Source organism: Nannobrachium achirus, assembly GCF_963921795.1.
Source record: "Nannobrachium achirus genome assembly, chromosome: 22".
Taxonomy (NCBI): Eukaryota; Metazoa; Chordata; class Actinopteri; order Myctophiformes; family Myctophidae; genus Nannobrachium; species Nannobrachium achirus.
The window spans coordinates 34,228,873-34,247,796 of NC_137829.1; the positions used below are offsets into that span (position 1 = coordinate 34,228,873).

The 18,924-nt window shown below is 40.2% G+C and overlaps 1 protein-coding gene across 1 annotated transcript in view; it reads left to right on the plus strand.

Moving 5' to 3' along the window:
* The window catches only part of obsl1b (obscurin like cytoskeletal adaptor 1b), a gene marked incomplete at both ends in the record, with an annotated part of 83,255 nt that extends 64,553 nt beyond the window's left edge, over positions 1-18,702 (plus strand). Inside the window, 6 exons of the mRNA XM_080753464.1 lie at positions 2,362-2,474; positions 4,257-4,410; positions 7,213-7,374; positions 14,203-14,307; positions 16,375-16,641; positions 18,428-18,702. Coding sequence (XP_080609590.1) covers positions 2,362-2,474; positions 4,257-4,410; positions 7,213-7,374; positions 14,203-14,307; positions 16,375-16,641; positions 18,428-18,702 — 1,076 coding nt within the window. The remainder of the gene's footprint in view (positions 1-2,361; positions 2,475-4,256; positions 4,411-7,212; positions 7,375-14,202; positions 14,308-16,374; positions 16,642-18,427) is intronic.
* Positions 18,703-18,924: the final 222 nt, after the last annotated feature.

An 18,924-nucleotide genomic window follows, 5' to 3' on the forward strand; every position in this document is an offset into this window, starting at 1 on the left:
GGACAGTTTTTCATTTGCTTGATTCAATATTTAGATATTTGCTGTAAATGCCTTCAGTCCTCCTCCTCCAGGAGGAGGGCCCCATACACACCCATTGTAACTTCAAACTCCATTTTAACCATGATAGATTCAATAAAAACACCCATTATTTTTTGCTCCATAAAAAATAATGGTGTTTTTAATGAATCTATCATGGTTAAAATGGAGTTTGAAGTTACAATGGGTGTGTATGGGGAGGAGGCGTGGGCAGGCAGGGCCTGATAACATTTACATTAAATATCTAAATATTGAATCAAGCAAATTAAAAACTGTCCAGGGTGTTCATAAAAGCCTGATTAGACGATAAAATTACAAAAAGTTGTTTTGAAAGTGAAATATCGCTTTAAAGCTACAATTCAGAACTTTTAACCAATCTGCATGTTGCAAGTATGTTATTACATAGTAGGGGCATCTGATATTGACTTTTTTGCCGATATCCGATATTACAATATTGTCACACTCCTAATTTCCAATACCAATATCAATTGATACCGATATATGCAGACTTTTCTCCTACATTAGATGTTGACCTATTTGACAGTGCAGAAGCATAATTGCCTTCATGCCTATAAAATGAATGAGCGTCAACGATCGTCAGTTGGACACACACACACGCACACGCACACACACACACACACACACACACACACACACACACACACACACACACACACACACACACACACACACACACACTGTCTGTCTCATTTCTCACCAAAAGCCCTTGGAAATGATGGAATATTAGGAATTACAGTGATGATGGTAAGATCAGGAGGCCGATAATATCGGACATCCCTGCATTATGGATAAATACTAGCCTGGCAAGCCAGCCCTGATACTGTGCTCACTCATTCCTTCCCCAGTATCAGGTCTGGACTTAGGCCTATGGGCAGCGAGTATGAGAAATCAGAAAATGATCGGGGCCAATCAGTGACTGCGTTTCAACTGCTGTCCGCACAACAAGTGAAAAGCTTCCCCTGATTGGTCCATGTGTAGATGGTGACGCAGAATACATGCTGCCGCTTGCTGCGGCATTTTCAAAACAACAATGGCTGCCCTCGATGTAACTCTGAAATAACACTAGGTTAGTTAGGTTAGTTAGTATCCTTGTATCATGAGAGAGTCAGAGATGAAGTCAGATGTTTTGCTACGCTGATTGGTTAGAGGAGTCTGTCTGTAAAGGCAAGTATTCCCGCCCACTTTTCAAGCTGCCTATAGGCCAAAGTCCAGACTCAGATTGTGGGAAAGAACCATAGACTGTTAACAAATATGGACAGTGGAAAGCCATTGGTTTCTATGCTGCGCAAATGAAGCTTTTTTTGGCCGTTGTATGGGTGCCACCATCATTGTAGAAATCAACGTTCATTGTAGAAATGGTACCATCTCGAATGTTACGGTCACGTGCAACCGCAGGGACATTGTCTTGAGCTTGCCGAAAAATAAAGCACACGAAGAAGAATCATCACAAGCCCCTCCTACAGCATGCCCTGCTATAACATGAAATATAACATAAATTGGACCATTATTTTTACAAAACGCACATCATGGTGATTGAAACGAGGCTTTAAACTAGCGAAAAGAACCATAAAGTATTTATGACAATGTTTATTAAGGTAAGAAAATCAAATGTTAAAGTTTGGGGGAAATGAATGGAATCCTATGGAGAACATGTTGCTTCTGGTGCCAGAACAGCGCTACTACCGGCCAGTCATACTTTCAGTTCCGTGTTTGCTTCATTTTAAATGGGGACAACTACACCCCTGGAAGGAACAGTGTTTGGAGGTGGTCACCCTGTGCATGCATCGAGAAATGTAGATCCAAGTGGCAGGTAGGACACCTGCTGGTTAACAAGTAGAACTGCCACAAAATATCTCATGGTCTCTGATGTGGGATATTGGGTTTCAAGCCTTTTCAGTAATCATTCTTTAAACAACAACTTTGTTTTTTTTTTTCAACAAGGGTTCATATCAGAGAAAACAAAAGATGAGAGTTAAAATGTTTTCATTTACTTCTATCATTTTAGTGATTTTAAAGTGGCTAAAAATACATATTTAGCCACTTGTACGCATGCAACAATATAAAGCAGTAAATGAAAATATTTTAACACTAATTATTCTTTTCTCTAATTATCTAAAATATGAACCCTTGTTGTAAAAAACTAAAGTTGTCCTTTAAATACATTTACAATTAAACAGCATGTTTGCCTGGAACAGCTATATTCACGTCAACTCGTCAAGCTATGGACACTCAAGTACGAAACTAAGCTTCTGTTAAATAAACCATCATGTTTTGTTTTGTTTTGTTTTGTTTTTCTGCAACCAGAGCCCCCGGTGACGATTCTCAGAAAGCTGGAGGACCAAAGATGTGCTGAAGCATCAGTCATTTCTATTGAATGTGAGCTGTCAAGACACAATGTGGATGTCAAATGGAGCAAGGCGAGTACTGCATCTCTGTAAGCCAGAACAGGGGTGTTTCACCATATTCTGGGCCCTGGGTACAAGGATTCACTGCAGGCCCCCATGAATGTTCTTCATTATTTTGTGTTTTAACTATTGAAAAATATCAAGATATACAAGCTCACAGTGCGAGCTTGTAGATCTGCTATTTTAGGCTACATCTATTTTTCAAAGATCAAGTCTTTGAATATTTCAAATCCTTCTAAGGTTTTTTGAAAAACCTATGTTTCTATGTCAGTGGCGCTCAAAGTTTTTCATGTGAAGGACCTATTTGTAGTTTGGCTATTTTCGGCAAAGAGGTTTGGTGTAGAGGGGAAAAAAGAGCACACTAAGTACAGAGTGAAAGGTCAAGTTTATTAAGTATTGACGGTTCAAGTGGTTAAATATCTGATAACATAAATTGACATGAATACAAAATACACTGATGATTGTGCTGTCAAACGATGAAACTATATGGAATCTGGGCTTCATCTCTCAATACTGCATAGAATAGGGCTAAAGTGGATTAATGTTTGTTTTATAATATAATGATTTATATCTGCATATATTATATATTATATTATATCTGCAGTAACTATTAACTAAAGTTTTCAAATAATTATAGTGGAGTAAAAGTACAATATTTGGATCCGAGATGTAGTAGAAGTATTAAGTACTGAAAACTGGAAATACTCAAGTAAAGTACAAACACCTCAAAATTGTACCTAAGTACAGTACTTAAGTAAATTTACTTAGTTACTTACACCACTGGTTGGCACAGCCAATTAGTGCACAAACCACAAGCTATGTTACTGTAAGTGAAGAGCTAGGCTGCACCTGCACTGTGAATAGACGCGCTTCTACGCATCACGCAGAAATAAGTTCAACACAATTCAACTCTTGACAAGGGCGAGTCGACAGTTTAAAGTGACCGCCCCTGCTTTAGATGTCAGATTGCCTGCGCCCCCTCAACTTGTAGAACGTCTATTTCCAAAATGTTTAAACGTGTTAGAAAATGTATGAACACTTTTCAACACTTTTATGAATATTATGCAAAAGTAATTGTGATTATCTTAACCCATTTAGAACGGGTATACATTATTGTGTAATGTGTATCATTACTTTATGCTTTAACTATTGAAAAATAGCAGATATACAAGCTCACAGCGCGGCACCGAGTGCCGCGCTGCAAGCTTGTAGATCTGCTATTTTTGAAAAATTGTGAAAATTTGAATTTTGACCCGATAGTTTTTGACCCGATAAGTTTATTTTGAAACCTTAGGTTTTTTGAAAAACCTATGTTTCTATGTCAGCAATCTGGCCGGCCATCGTCAAAGAAAAGTTCCTTTTCACTTAACTGGAGCTCAGTTTGTCTGTTCTTGAGAAACTACTATGTCAGTGGTTCTCAAACCTTTTCATGTGAAGGACCCCCAAAATGATATTTATTTGGCCACGGACCCCCATCTCAAAATATTTAGTTCCAGGGACCCCCCAGAAGCAAAATTTGAGTTACAAACGTTCGCTTCAAAAATACATAATATTCAATGATTTGCACACATTTTCACAACTTTTTCAAAAATAGCAGATCTACAAGCTCACAGCGCGGCACTCGGTGCCGCGCTGTGAGCTTTTATATCTGCTATTTTTCAATAGTTAAAGCATTCAATAATTCTAGGCCTAATTAAATAATAGGTGATTGTGTAATAACTGTGACTGGCCTAACAGGGACGCCAGCGTTAATGTGGTCAACATTCGAATGGTTGCTCCTCTCTTCATCTCCAGGATGGGGCTGAAGTGAAGCCATGCAAGGACGTGCGCATTTATGCTATGGGAAGAAAGCGCTTCCTCCAGATCATGAAATGCAACGTCGGTGACTCTGGCATCTACACCTGCGACTCTGCGGAGGTTTCAACCGCCTGCACAGTGGAGGTCTATGGTAAGGACATTGGCCGGGTTTCCCAAAGTGATTTTAGCCCATCGTAGCTCACGCATGGTCGTAGAGACCAAGCCCCGACCGTCATGTTCCTGTGTTTATATGGGTTCAGGAAGAGCGACTTATTTAGCCCCCTACAACTACACCAACATTCAGATTTCACAAAGTGCTTAATAAAGTCTCACTCCTGTCTAAATATGGTACGGCATTCTATAATTACCTGTATGCTCTGTGTTCTTTAATAAGAAGCCTTTTTATCCGATCGCTTTCTGTTTTCCTATGTATTTCCTGGCGTTCCCCATGCGCACCAACCGAGATAAACAGACAGTGATCGGATAAAAAGGCTTCTTATTAACCCATTTAGGCCTAAGTTAGGCCTAAATCAGAAATTAGCCTACAAAAACAAATATGTTGCTACATACTGTACATGTACTGTAAGCCCCTCCCATACACAAAAATGTGTTCCCAGTTAAAGAACACAGAGGATACGGGTAATTATAGAATGCCGTACCGTATTTAGACAGGTGTGAGACTTTATTAAGCAATTTGTTTGTGAAATCTGAATGATGGTGTAGTTGTAGGGGGCTAAATAAGTCGCTCTGCCCGAACCCATGTAAACTCGGGGCTTGGTCTCTACGACCATGCGTGAGCTACGATGGGCTAAAATTGCTTTGGGAAACACAGCCATTTATACAACACAATGTCTACATTTAAGACATAGACATAGGTACAGGAGTTAGCTGCGGGTGGTCCGGGGACCACCAGTGGTCCTTGAGGGGTTTCCAGGTGGCCCCCAGCTGGTAACCAAATGGACCTTTATAGAGCTTTAGCTCGAGAGTGTAAAATGAAACCATTTGGTTTTATTTTACGCTTCCAAGAGTTAAATTATAACATCTGCACTACTTAATTTAAAGTAAAGTCTACACTATTAGAGAATGTAGAATAATTGCTATGTTGATCAACGTTTCCTGTTATCTCTCCCATGGCACCACATCAAAACAGCATGGTACTGTAGACAAAATCTTCTAAGTGTTGAGTCTGAGAGGCTACATCTCATCAAATAGTGGTCTGTGGCTCAAATGCTGAATAGAAAATGGACCTTGATACGAAAAAGGTTGAAAACCACTGGCCTAGTAGAGGGTGGGTAGGCGGTTGGGCGGACCGACGGTGGACGTCACAAATGTAACATGCAAACCGTCTCTCCTGTCCGCACCAAACTTGGTACACACACTGTTCAGGGGTCTGTCATGACAACAGTCACCCCAGGGGCCACTTCAGGGTCCCCCGGGGCCACATGCACACCGTTAGTCCAATCCGTCCATCCATGCGAATAGTCACACCAAAGAAAACCGTAAATTGCACACATACAGTATGGGGCACTACAGCAGTCTTACAGCAGTGTCTAACATTTAAAACAGCCATAACTTGGTGACCAATGCTCAGCAATGGATATTCAGTAGGACTGGATTTGAAGGCAGTGTAGTAGACTGAAAATCTTTAAAATGGCCGATTACGTTTTTTGGCGTGGCTCCTTTGGGGTAATTAAGCCATGTGGAAATGGGTGTGTCTTGTTCAGCATTCTGTCTGTCTGTGTCTGTGTAATCTCATACTGCTGGTCCGATCAGATAGATACCTTTATTATCCCAAGGGGGGAAATCAGTCGCCCGGAGGCAGCACAGCAGATTCCTTGTACACACTGCCAGTATGCTATGCCAAGCAAGTTACTCCCCACACATATTCTATATGTTTTGAAATGTTTCACTTTAATCTTATCATGGAAGTTAATATGGCTCAGATCAAATCATACATACAGTACATCATAGATCCACATGATTCCATTTGTAGTACCATGGCTCTGCACCTCAAGGGTCTAGCTGTCTATGAGCTGTGTGTGTGCGTGTGCGTGTGCGTGTGTGCGTGCGTGCGTGTGTGTGTGTGTGTGTGTGTGCGTGCATGCGTGTGTGTGGTGTCTAGAATGTATTTTGTCCGGCCTTGATGGTGGTTTTACACTTGGTTGATGGTGGTTTTACACTTGGTTGCATGCTGAAAGCACGCCGCGGTGTGAGCTTGTAGATCGGCTATTTTCAGAGCACAACCAATCATAAAATGATGTACGTGTCTTTTAGTTCTACTGGATCTCCACTAGTCCCTCCTTAACATTTTAGTCTAGTTTAATTTTAAGTTAATTTGTTGACGAAATTGTCAACATACTTAGCCGTATAGTTATAGTCATCATAGCTTAGTCTTTATTTAGTTTCAGTGAAATAAGGTAGTCAATGAAGGAGCATTTTTCGTCATAGTTTTAGTCTACGACGGGGGTCTTCAACAGGGGGTCCGGGACCCCTAGGGGGTCCTCAGAGTTACTACAGGGGGGCCGCCAAATCTTTGTGATAGGATCATTTTTTTAAATTAATAACTTGAACCCTCACATCACTATTCTGAGGAGAACTTTAGCCAAAAATAGCAGGTCTACAAGCTCTCAAGCTTGTAGATCGGCTATTTTTGGCAAATAGGTTTGGTGTAGAAATAAAAAAAGAGCAGACCAATTACAGAGTGAAAGGTCAAGTTAACTAAAAACAGGAATCCAACATAGACTGATGACAGTGCTGTCAAACAAGTCTATGAATCTGTGAAATCGATGTAAATCTGCATCACACATTTATATTTATATATTTTATACAATATTTAGAGGGGGTCCCTGCTTCATCTCTCTCTCAGCTAAGGGGTCCTTGGCCGGAAAACGTTGAAGACCCCTGGTCTACGAAATCAACGTCTATCTGATCCAAATAACCCATTGTTTGACAGAGCGTGAGCTGCAGATCGTGCAGGGCCTGGAGGACTTGGACATCCAGGAGGACCAGAACGCTGTGTTTGTCTGTGAGATCAACATCGAGGACGTTCCGGGGGAGTGGTATAAGAACGGAGAGAAGATACGACCCACCACCACCGTAAAGATCCGTCAAGAAGGTACTGTACTGTACTGTATGTGGAGGACCCATAGGGATGATCAGTGGAGGGAAAAGCACTCACAAGTTTTACTTTAAGTGAAAGTATCAATACTGTAATGTAGAAATAGAAATAGTAAAAAGTCTGGAATGAAAAATGTATAAGTACCAAAGTATTGGTATCAAAATGTACTCAAAGTACCAAAAGTAGAAACTACTCATTATGCAGAAAGTTTTCAAATATATGAATTATATGAAACTCTTTTGAAAATAGCCGATCTACAAGCTCACAATGCATCGTGTTGCAATGCATTGTGAGCTTGTAGATCAGCTATTTTCAAATGGCCGAAATGTAATGATAATCTAAATCTACCAAGCAACTTGTAACTAACGTTTTCAAATAATTGTAGTGGAGTAAAAGTACAATATTTGCCTCTGAGATGTAGTGGAGTAGAAGTAAAAGTATCTCAAAATTGTACTTAAGTGCAGTAGTACATGAGTAAATGTACTTAGTTACTTTACACCACCGGTAGTGATTTATATTTGAATGCATCAATAATCCTAGCTCTGGTCCATCGCTTTCACCTCCCGCATTGCTCCCGGTGAAGCTCTGACAGACCCGTCGGGAAACGCATGGACTCGAGATTGTCGGCCCCGCCGAGCGCTCAATACTAGTGAAAATAAACAAAACCGTTTCACTACTCACCAAACCAAAGGTCGTTTTGCGCTGTTGAAAGTCTATTCTCCGCGGTGGTGAACCCCTCAGCACCCCACCTACTCTGTAAAATACATTATTTTTGTCATGAAATAAAGTGCATCCAACTCGACCGCCGCTTATTTCCGGGTTGTGAACCATTGTATCTGCGGTGGCCGCTAGGTGGCTCGAGGTGGGTGCGTTTTTTTTCTTGACAAAAATAATGTATTTTACAGAGTAGGTGGGGTGCTGAGGGGTTCACCACCGCGGAGAATAGACTTTCAACAGCGCAAAACGACCTTTGGTTTGGTGAGTAGTGAAACGGTTTTGTTTATTTTCACTAGTATTGAGCGCTCGGCGGGGCCGACAATCTCGAGTCCATGCGTTTCCCGACGGGTCTGTCAGAGCTTCACCGGGAGCAATGCGGGAGGTGAAAGCGATGGACCAGAGCTACAATAATCCCTGATAACAATCCCAAATTGTTCTGAGCTCCTATGAGAGTATGTTTACTGTACTGAATGCCCACCAAATGTATCCACCAGAGGGTGCTAAAAATGCCAAAACAATTAGAACACAGTTCAAATGTAGGCCTACAGTACAGCATGCGTGATTGTTGTCTCTCTCTCCGGTATCACTTAAAGGACAACTTTGTTTTTTTACAACAAGGGTTCATATTTTAGATTGTAATTAGAGAAAAGAAAAAGTGAGTGTTAAAACGTTTGGTAAAAGGTACTTATACGTACTTGATACAGTCTTTTTTTCACTCTCTATCAATTGTGAGCTTGTAGATCTGCTATTTTTTGGCAAATGTTCTGCCCCAGGATAACGGATTTTGATTATCGCGATAATACTGTAGATCGCGATTGATGGAATTTTGGATCATATTCCATATGGATAAACAGTTTTCCCCCAATCATAATAAAATACTCCACACAATGAATGAGACCACACCGGAGAATATGCGTTTTTGTGTTGAAGTTTAGTCAGAGTTCAAAGTACTGTACAAGTACAGTATAGAGCATTTTCTCACCCATAGTTTCTCTGAGTACAAAGCATAATGATTCCACATATATAGTTGAATGTGTACAGCATAAAATACATTAGTCACATTATGATTGGACCATTAAACATAACAATGGATCATGAGATGGTGTTGTGACTGAGTCTCGTGAACTCAGAAGCAAGGATGTAGAATGTTTTGGTTTCTCATTATCCAGTGTCCGGGACACTTTGACATTTCGCTGGTCAATCTTTCTGTCCCTGGAGTGGGGCAGATTCTCGTCTCGTGCATTAGTTATCAGATCAAAACATCATGGCATTGACTTTTAACACTGAGAATGATATCTATACCATGTTAAACAACAATAACATATTGTACTATCAATTCCCTCCTGAGATAGCATTTGAAGTGTTAAATGTCAAGGCAGCATAAACAACAATTTAAGTCAAAAACATTTCGATAGTTTTTGAAGAGTAGAGTCAAAAGAACTGTATATTTCCAAAGGTATTTAAATCAGAATATCATAATTGAACTTTGTTTTTGTTTTTTAAGTAGAGGTAAAAGATTTTTATTGTCTTAATTATTAATTATTATATATATGTATTTTACAAAGGTTCAATGTGTCGAAGATTGATTGGAAATTATCCATGTCAAGCAAGATAAAAACACATCAGCATCACGTTCCCGGGTGGTTATTACAATTTGGGGCCGATTTTAGTCAAAACAAGACGAACTTGACTCTTTACCATAATTTAGGTTAAAGACAAAAGCATTCAAAATGTATTTAGACAGCATCCGAAAATCAGCCGTTTGGCGGTCATAATTCGTACACCTCCGAGGTTACCTTTAGGTAATGAGTGGTCTTAATTGTCCCTGCAGGTTGGGGACATTTATAGTGAGGTGTCAAACCGGAGCCGCCTTAAAGCCAACTGTCTATTCCTCCTTACTGGCTTTTGTCCGAGTCAAGGTCTGAAAAAAAACTTTACAGCGGGAAAACGTGTGTGATGCAGTTTCATACTCACGAAATACATATGGATTTTTCAATCATCCTTTTTGACATTTCCACTTTGGACAGACATGCAGTGAAGTATGTGTCTGTCAACTCATTCTCAATTATCATCTCAAAATATCTTTATCTGTAAGACAAGGGAAAAGACAGGGACAAATCAATCCATAATGTAAGGCAATAAGGTATTTATATATAGAAATTAAATTGAAATGTTTAGATACATCACCAAAAGAGGACACAAGTTGTGTCAGTTTGTTCTGTTAGGGGAAACAGATTAACCCTGTTGAGGATTGGAATCAACTTCAATAAGGTGAAATATATTTAAATGGGATGAAATGAAAACAAAATGAAATATGAAAATATGAAATCAGAAAATGAAATATGAATTCAGAAAATAAATGAAAAAATATTAATTCTAAATATTAATTCTCCAAACACATTCCCTCCCGTTTGCCACAGCCAAAAATATTGGGTGTGACAAAAATTGTTTTGTTGATGTTTGGAGGCAATATGGTTAAATGAGAAACAGATGGTCCAGAGGTACAGTAAACCTTGTGGATGGACAGTGATTCTGCTCACTGTCAGAGTTAGTGAGCTTCCAGGCCTGTGAGGGGGGAAGTGTATCATAACAAGATAAGGTTTTCCCAAAACAATAGTTAGCGAGGCCTGCTGAAAGGCTCTCTACTGAAAGTGTCCCAGAGAGAGAGACTTTAAAGAAGTAAAATAATAATAATAAAAATACATAACATAATCATAATGTCATTTTTTTTTTTTTTTTCCATAATGTGTAATCCCGTATAAGCCCAGTAGGGTTGTAATAATTGTGGAATTTGACTGAACGGGTTTGAATGGAGCCCAGCCATCTAAATTGTTTTTGGAACCGTCTCAGCCTGCTTTTACTCAAGTAAAGAGGATAAAGTATTACCAAAAATAAACCAACATGAGAAATTAAAGGTTGAGTAAAGCAGGGCTAGGCCTCTTCCATCCTTAACCCATACTGCAGTTTATGTGTTAAGAATGGTAAAAGTAAATGTTTTTGGTTCATGTCCATAAGGTGTGGTTTGAAAGAACAAGGTTCAGTTGTTACACAGGAAATAGTGTTTTTCACGACAAAACAGGAGGACAGGAGAAAACTGGTTAAAATAAAATTGAAATAAAACAGTCAGTCAGTCAGTCAGTCACTGATAATCAGTCAGTTAAGTTGGTAGCGAGTTAGTGGAGTTAGTTCCACTATACCTGTTCTGCCATGTCATTAGTCCGTCCTGTCCCCTAAAATAAAATAAAGCCCACCTGTCATTGATGGGAAAAAAAAATTATTAAGACGTTAGGGGCATCACATAGCAACATTCAAATAAACCCAAGCGTTGGTTGTTATCAGTACGAGTGTAGTCATAACAAGAGTGAATGAGATCCCTTTTTAGAGAGAGAGAGAGAGACAGTCATATGTGTAAATAATTCCTAGTTTTGCAAACCAGGCAAGTGAGTTAGAACACCAACAGAGGGAGAAAAACCCAAGACAGATTCAAATAAGACAGATTCAAATATAACCCCAGCACATTGTTATCAAGCCCTGTATTAGAATGTAAACAGTAGATTATACAGAACAAGAGCGAATGAAACCCATTTTTGAGAGAGAAAGAGAGAGAGCAAGGTCACACAGAAACTGAATCGGCTCGTGGCCTCTCAAGGTAAAAATAAGAAAAATGAAATAAAAAACAATTCCAGCAATCCCCTCATAGTTTTTTTCCAAAATAAAACAATAATAAACCAAAATGTAAGCATCGGTCAAGCGAGCGCGGGCAAGCAGCAAGCAAGCAGCATAAGCCAAGCACATATTGTACCATATTGTACACAGAAGTAGCACCGCTCACTTGATACTTGGTTTGATTTTCTTGCTTTCATAATAGACAAACCGAAATGTAACCAGGGGAGGAAAATTGGATTAGAGATGATTAGACAGAGATAGATTATCAAAAACATTTAACACACAGGTTTGTCAGTCAGAACTTGATTTTTCTTTTTTTTTTCTTTCCAGAAGTCGTTCTTAGTCAAAAGTAAACAAAATATATAGTACCATTATCTCGGGGCGTCCCAAGGGTCAAGAGTGTTTGTTCTTTTCAGGACATTGTAATCCATGAAAGTCACGTAGCAGATCGACAAGCTCACAACGCGCCCCATCGCGTTGTGAGTGAAAGGCCAGCCAGGTTCGGCTGGGGGGGGGGGGGGGCTCTGTCAAGCCCTTCAGCATCTTGAAAACATTGCTTGCGTCCTCTGTTCCTTCCTGATGAGGTTCGAACATCCAGTGGCAAATAATGTCCGATTTCTCCACAGCTCCGCACATATCCATTGACATGTTCCAGGAAAAGTTTTAGGCAGTGTTGATAACTGGGAGTCCCCGATGATCTTCCAGAATGACTTGAGGTCCGGGTTAAAAAGAGGTTCTGGGTTCAGATTGTAACCTTTCATCCGTGTGGGTCCAGGTTTTACACGATAAAAACACTGCTTCTCGGAGCAGGGGGCTTTTTTAGCTTGAATGGTCATGTTTCTTAAAAATGTTCTTAGGAGCGCTGAGATAAAAAGCTCCTGTATTCAACATCTCAGAGTCGCCTGAGACGGAAATTAAATAAAATAAAATAAGATAAGACTGAGACGAAAACAAAGACGTGTAAGCGTAAAGCATGAAGATTTCCGTCAGAACGTTCTGTTCTGGAACATAAAGGAAATCTACCAATTAAAATAACCACGCTATTTCTTATGTGATTAAGTAGCTGGAAACAGCTATTATTAATAAAATAACCACGCGATTTGTTATGTGGTTAAGTGGCTGGGTTATGCACTGGCCAAGAGATTCTCCCTTCAGAACAATTGCTTTTGTTCTGGGTACACTAAACAAAATCGTGTAAAGATTTCCTTCAGGACAGAAATAACTTTCGTCCTGGCAACACTAAACTGGAGTCTCGTGCTAAATAACACCAACTAATAATATGGACAAGCATGAATCTGTGACCAACAGTCTGCTATGTCCTCAGAACAGGAAACCGCCGTCCCTATTCTGTTACTCAAACGTGCAACGAAAAGCGATAAAACAATAGACTACAAAACATTAAACAATAAAAATGATAAAAACGCAGCTTGGGCTAGAGGTAGCAATTCTCTAACTTAGCCGGTACAAATCTTTAAGTACCCATCTGTGATTTTCAGTCCAAAAAGGCATGAATAAACTCAAAACTTACACTGTGTGCTTTATACACACTTCTCAAGTCCCATGGTAATTTCTCCGTGCGCAGGAGGAAAAAACCGTGGAGGGAGTCCTTTCAGTGTTACTCCGTGGGAGTCAGGGGAAACGTCTGATAATATCCTCGGCTGGTTGTTACTAGCAGAGATGAACGAAGTGGGATTCCAAAACAAACTGTCCAGCTGTATCGAATCCATAAACGTCAAATCAGTAGAAATCCGTAACTGGTTCTAGCAGCGGAGAAGACAAAATGAGTTCAACAACGTTGAGTCCCCAATATCTCCTCGGAGCTAATCCGGCAATCGAATGGGCCATTTGATGGAATTTTGGATCATATTCCATATGGATAAACAGTTTTCCCCCAATCATAATAAAATACTCCACACAATGAATGAGACCACACCGGAGAATATGCGTTTTTGTGTTGAAGTTTAGTCAGAGTTCAAAGTACTGTACAAGTACAGTATAGAGCATTTTCTCACCCATAGTTTCTCTGAGTACAAAGCATAATGATTCCACATATATAGTTGAATGTGTACAGCATAAAATACATTAGTCACATTATGATTGGACCATTAAACATAACAATGGATCATGAGATGGTGTTGTGACTGAGTCTCGTGAACTCAGAAGCAAGGATGTAGAATGTTTTGGTTTCTCATTATCCAGTGTCCGGGACACTTTGACATTTCGCTGGTCAATCTTTCTGTCCCTGGAGTGGGGCAGATTCTCGTCTCGTGCATTAGTTATCAGATCAAAACATCATGGCATTGACTTTTAACACTGAGAATGATATCTATACCATGTTAAACAACAATAACATATTGTACTATCAGCGATTTCTTTTGTCATAATAATCGTGATATGACATTTTCATATCGTCCCATCCCTAATTCATTGTTGTCATTCCAGGGACCAAACATTTTCTCCTCATATGCAACGTGAGGGCAGAGGATTCAGGAGAAATCAAGTTTGTTGCCAGGCATGTTGAATCTACAGCCTGCCTGGAGGTGGAAGGTACTATTCTACTGTGAAATGGTTTATACCATGCGTGTTCCAATTTCATCTCAATAATGTACTGTATATGTACCCAAAGAAATATGTTTGCATTCTAGTAAGACTTATTGTAGCACATTTTGTCTAAATGTCATGTTTTGTAAATCAGTGATTCTCAAGCTTTTTATCTCAAGACCCAAAAGAGAAATTAGACGTTTTTTTTTCTTCTTTTTTTCAAATTCGTGGATTTTTTTTAGATGTGTTTGTTTGTTTGTTTTAAAATGTATAGGGCGGGAATTCCTTTGAAATATAAATATTGTTATGGAAAATAAAAGAAAATAAAATTTGGTCTGTGACCCACAAATGGGTCCCGACCCACTGTTTGGGAACCACTGTTGTAAATAATAATAATAATAATAATAATAATAATAAAAAGGTAATAATTGTAATTACTTTTTCAGCAGACCACTGTGCGTGAACATGAACATAAAATGAAGCATAGCGTTAGTTCATGCAGGACACGAGAATCTTGCCCGCTAGTCAGATCCTTTTCCTATTCCTCATTCACAGTGGCGTCAGTTCAGCAAAAGCTAGGGTATGGCAAAGATGGGAGTCCTCATGGAAAATAGGCATTACATTTTGGATAACACGGTTCTATTTTCACAATGTCTGAAAAAAAAAAAAAAACTTTTGTCAATTTTTTACACAGGTTTCTACGGTTTCTTGGGCTGATATGGCAGCCTGAATGGTTTTTCAAGTGCAGCTAAACTTAGCATGTTAGTAAAAGTGCCACAATTAACAATAATGCATTGCACTTGTGCAGCTGACCTGAGGAACCTGGTAATAGACCATTTTGTCAAGATGGGGAGAATACAAGTGTGGAAAATATAATTATAATACCTTGTTAAAGTGACCATTATGTTCAATTTAGCATTTTGTAGTTATTTTACTGTAATTTAACAACATAATTAACCAGCGCAGATAGACAAAGAGACATTCATGGATTTATATTTAAAAGTAGCTTTTATTTTCCCCCCTGGACCCAGGGTATGGCAGCTGCATACCCCTGCCATACCCAATTGACGCCCCTGCTCATTCACAGATCTGCTGATCATTACATCACACTGTCATAATCCAATCAGAGCTCTCGCTCTCGCTCAGAAAATAGCCAATCTACATGTGAGCATGTAGATCTGCTATTTTCACAATATATATCTGCAGAACCGAGTCCCTTTAAATGTAATACCTACAGTTCCAAGTGCTTGTCAGGGTGGGGGTCCCCAGTTCAAATATGTTTATTTTGGGGGTCGCGGCCTAAAAAGGTTTGAGAACCCCTGGTATAGAGCATTAACAAATTCATCCACCAGGGGCATTGACAACTCAGGAAAAAAAAGAAGCGAATATTCAACTTCGGTGAACAACGTCGAATAGTGACTTTGATATTCGAATATTCGAGTACCGGTATTCTAATATTTGGTGAATGCCCTAGTTCCCTGATTTTGTATAGTAAGCAAGCAAGCATGAACAGAATTCAGGGAGCATCTCCGAACGCGGAGCCCTTTTAAGAGGCGGTGCCATAGTTTTGTACTTTTTCTAGTTTTCATGTGTCTACTCTAGGAGGTTGACAGAACTTCATTAGACCCCCTGGTGTGGTTGATATGAGCAATTATGTATTGCCTTTCTATTTGGGTTTTAGCTGTAGGCTGCCACCTTGTGGGGTCAAACGTGCCGGTCCAAAAACATAGATACTTATTACATCACAGAATCAACCCCTCCCCTAATTACCATTCACCCAACATACGTGGGTGTGGCTGACTTCAGCTGGGTCACCACCCACCATGACAACCACGCATACCAATGAACTGGTGGATGTGGCCACATACAAACATAATTTTAACTCTTTCTGTACACTTTTTTGGAAAAGAAATCTTCCTCCTAGTATAATCATAATAGTAGATAATCATGTTTTATGGGGGGGGGCTTTAACGCCAAGTTTAACTGTACTGTATTCCATTTGTTGCAATAAATGGTTAAATCCCCTCTGACGTGAGTGTTCCTGACTAAACCGAGGGTGTTTGTCCTCCTCAGAGCTTCCTGTGAGCATCGTGAAGCCCCTGCAGGACCAGACGGCGGTGGAGAAGAGCCGCGTGCTCCTGGACTGCACCGTGTCCAACCCCCGCTGCAGCATCCGCTGGTACAAAGGGCACAACGTAGTCCTGCCCGGCGAGCGCTTCGAGATCAGCAGCGAGGGCGGCATCCGCAAGCTGATCATCCAGCAGGTGGCGCTGGAGGACGACGGCACGTACAGCGTGCAGGTCGGAGAGTACTCCTGCTCCGCAAAGCTCACGGTAGAAGGTAGGAGGTTTCTGGTTTGCCTGAGGCCCGATTCCGCAAATGCCTTTCTGAACCCCGACGGTTTACTGAAAAACGTGTGTTGAACCCCAAAATGATGTGTTTGGCCGTGGACCCCCATCTCAAAATATTTAGTTCCAGGGAACCCAGAACCCTAACCCTAACCCCGGAGAAGCAAAGATTTGAGTTAACATTTTTCACTTAAAGAAATATATTCTAAAATAGCAGATCTACAAGTACCAGTAAGATGCCCTAAGGAAATAATGGTGGTTAAAATCTAAAGTGACTGAAACTTTTTTCCCTCTTCCCTTTTTTTATTACTGTACTTACCTGTGAAATTAACTTGAAACTCTTCCAACTGTCTTACAAAAATACAGCAGTTAGATGAATGCATGGTCACAGGTAGCCAACAAAATTAAGTAGCAGGCATGTCCAAAGTCCCGGCTGGCATCCAATCATGGCCTGGCTGTATACAACAAGCCTATATGGCTCTATATGGATATGCTAGATATGCATGACCTTTTTGGCTGTTTGTCAGCCTATATTTCCACGTATACAACCCCTGACTTCCTTCCTAAAATGTATTATTTGTGAACTTCATACATTTTGGTGTAGCCTGGGCAAGTAGCTAGGCTATTTCTCATGAGAACTTGTAAGGATCCCTATCTGCTTGTTCCTTGGGTCATTTCATCCTATTTTCCCCCCTCTCTCTCTCTTTATTTTTGACAGATTTTTTCACACCTGTAACATTTGGCTGCACTGCAGTTTGAACAAAAGACAATTTAAAATATAATAGCAATACAGTGCATGCATTTGAGAAAAAAAATTAAGAATGACATTTTGTTTTTGTTTTGTTCATAATACTGATGAGTAGCTCAAATTTACTAGAGATGTAGTCGGCCCGAAGGTATTTTCATATTTTCCATAGCGGCCACCTTTAAAAAAAAGGTTTGGACACTGTTCTATAAGTTAAACAGAGGGAATAGATTCCACAAATCAACATGAGACAAACCCAAGTCACCAAATAATGTCTAAGCGCCATCTACTGGTACACTGGTGCTAATGCATTCATTGTATATTGCATGTTGCTGTTAATCTTAACCATGATCCATGAACTGCAGGCAGTGTCCCTTTCATGGGCATATCATAATAGATCTGCAAGCTCACAATGTGTTGCATTGCGACAAATTAAATCCAGGAACAAACCTTATTTCACTAGATGCAGAAACATGTTATTATCAATACTGCTAGGGTTCATGTTGTCTCGTCTCCAACAAAGGAAAAACAACCTACTAAATATCAGCATGTCAAAAAATTCACTAACATTTCACCACAAACGAATATTCGAATAGTCGAACATTTGACAGGACTGGCCAAACTGGCAAATATTAAGTAAGCAAAGGCGGACATTGTGAAAATAGCCGATCTACATAGGCGTTGTGAGAATGTCTATTTTCACAATATTTATCTGCGGAACAGAGTGCTTGTCAGGGTGGGGGTCCCCAGTTCATATATGTTTATTTTGGGGGTCACGGCCTAAAAAGGTTTGAGAACCCCTGGTAAAGAGCATTAACAAATTCATCCATCAGGGGCATTGGCAACTCATTCTTATGACTTCCTATCTAGCCAAGCTTTATAAACTATATATTTTTTAAAGAGAAAACAAAAACAAAAACAAAAAAAAAAGCAAATATTCGACTTCGGTTAACAACGTCGAATAGTGACTTTGATATTCGAATAGGGATTTACTTACCCTTTATTATCCCTCTTCCTCTCACCCAAAACACAGCCCAGTCTCCGCTAACGATGGTCCGGGAGCTGGAAGACGTGGAGGTGGTGGCCCCTGAAGAGGCCTGTTTTGAATGCGAGGTGTCGGTGCCCATCCTGAAGGGGCCGGTGTGGAGCCTGAACGGGGCCCCCCTGCAGCCTGGCCAGAGGGTCCGCGTGGAGAGGATGGGAACGGTCCACAGGCTGACCCTGCGACACACCTCTCTGGATATGAACGGCAGGGTGGAGTTCTCCTTAGGAAAAGCCACCAGCAGCGCACAGCTGCTGGTGCGCTGAATGTCCTGAGTGAGTGAAACGCAGAGTTATGTTTTCTTCCTGTTTTTTAGTGGATGTTAACCACTGGCATCCCTGTCTTTGGGACGTCATTATAGGCTAAATCTGTCCGAAAATTACCCATTAAGACCTGGAACGCAATGCATTATTATACAACGGTATAGTCGGGCTCTCAATGAAAAGCAGGCTCTCCAACAGTGCAGATAACGAGCACTACTGCACTGT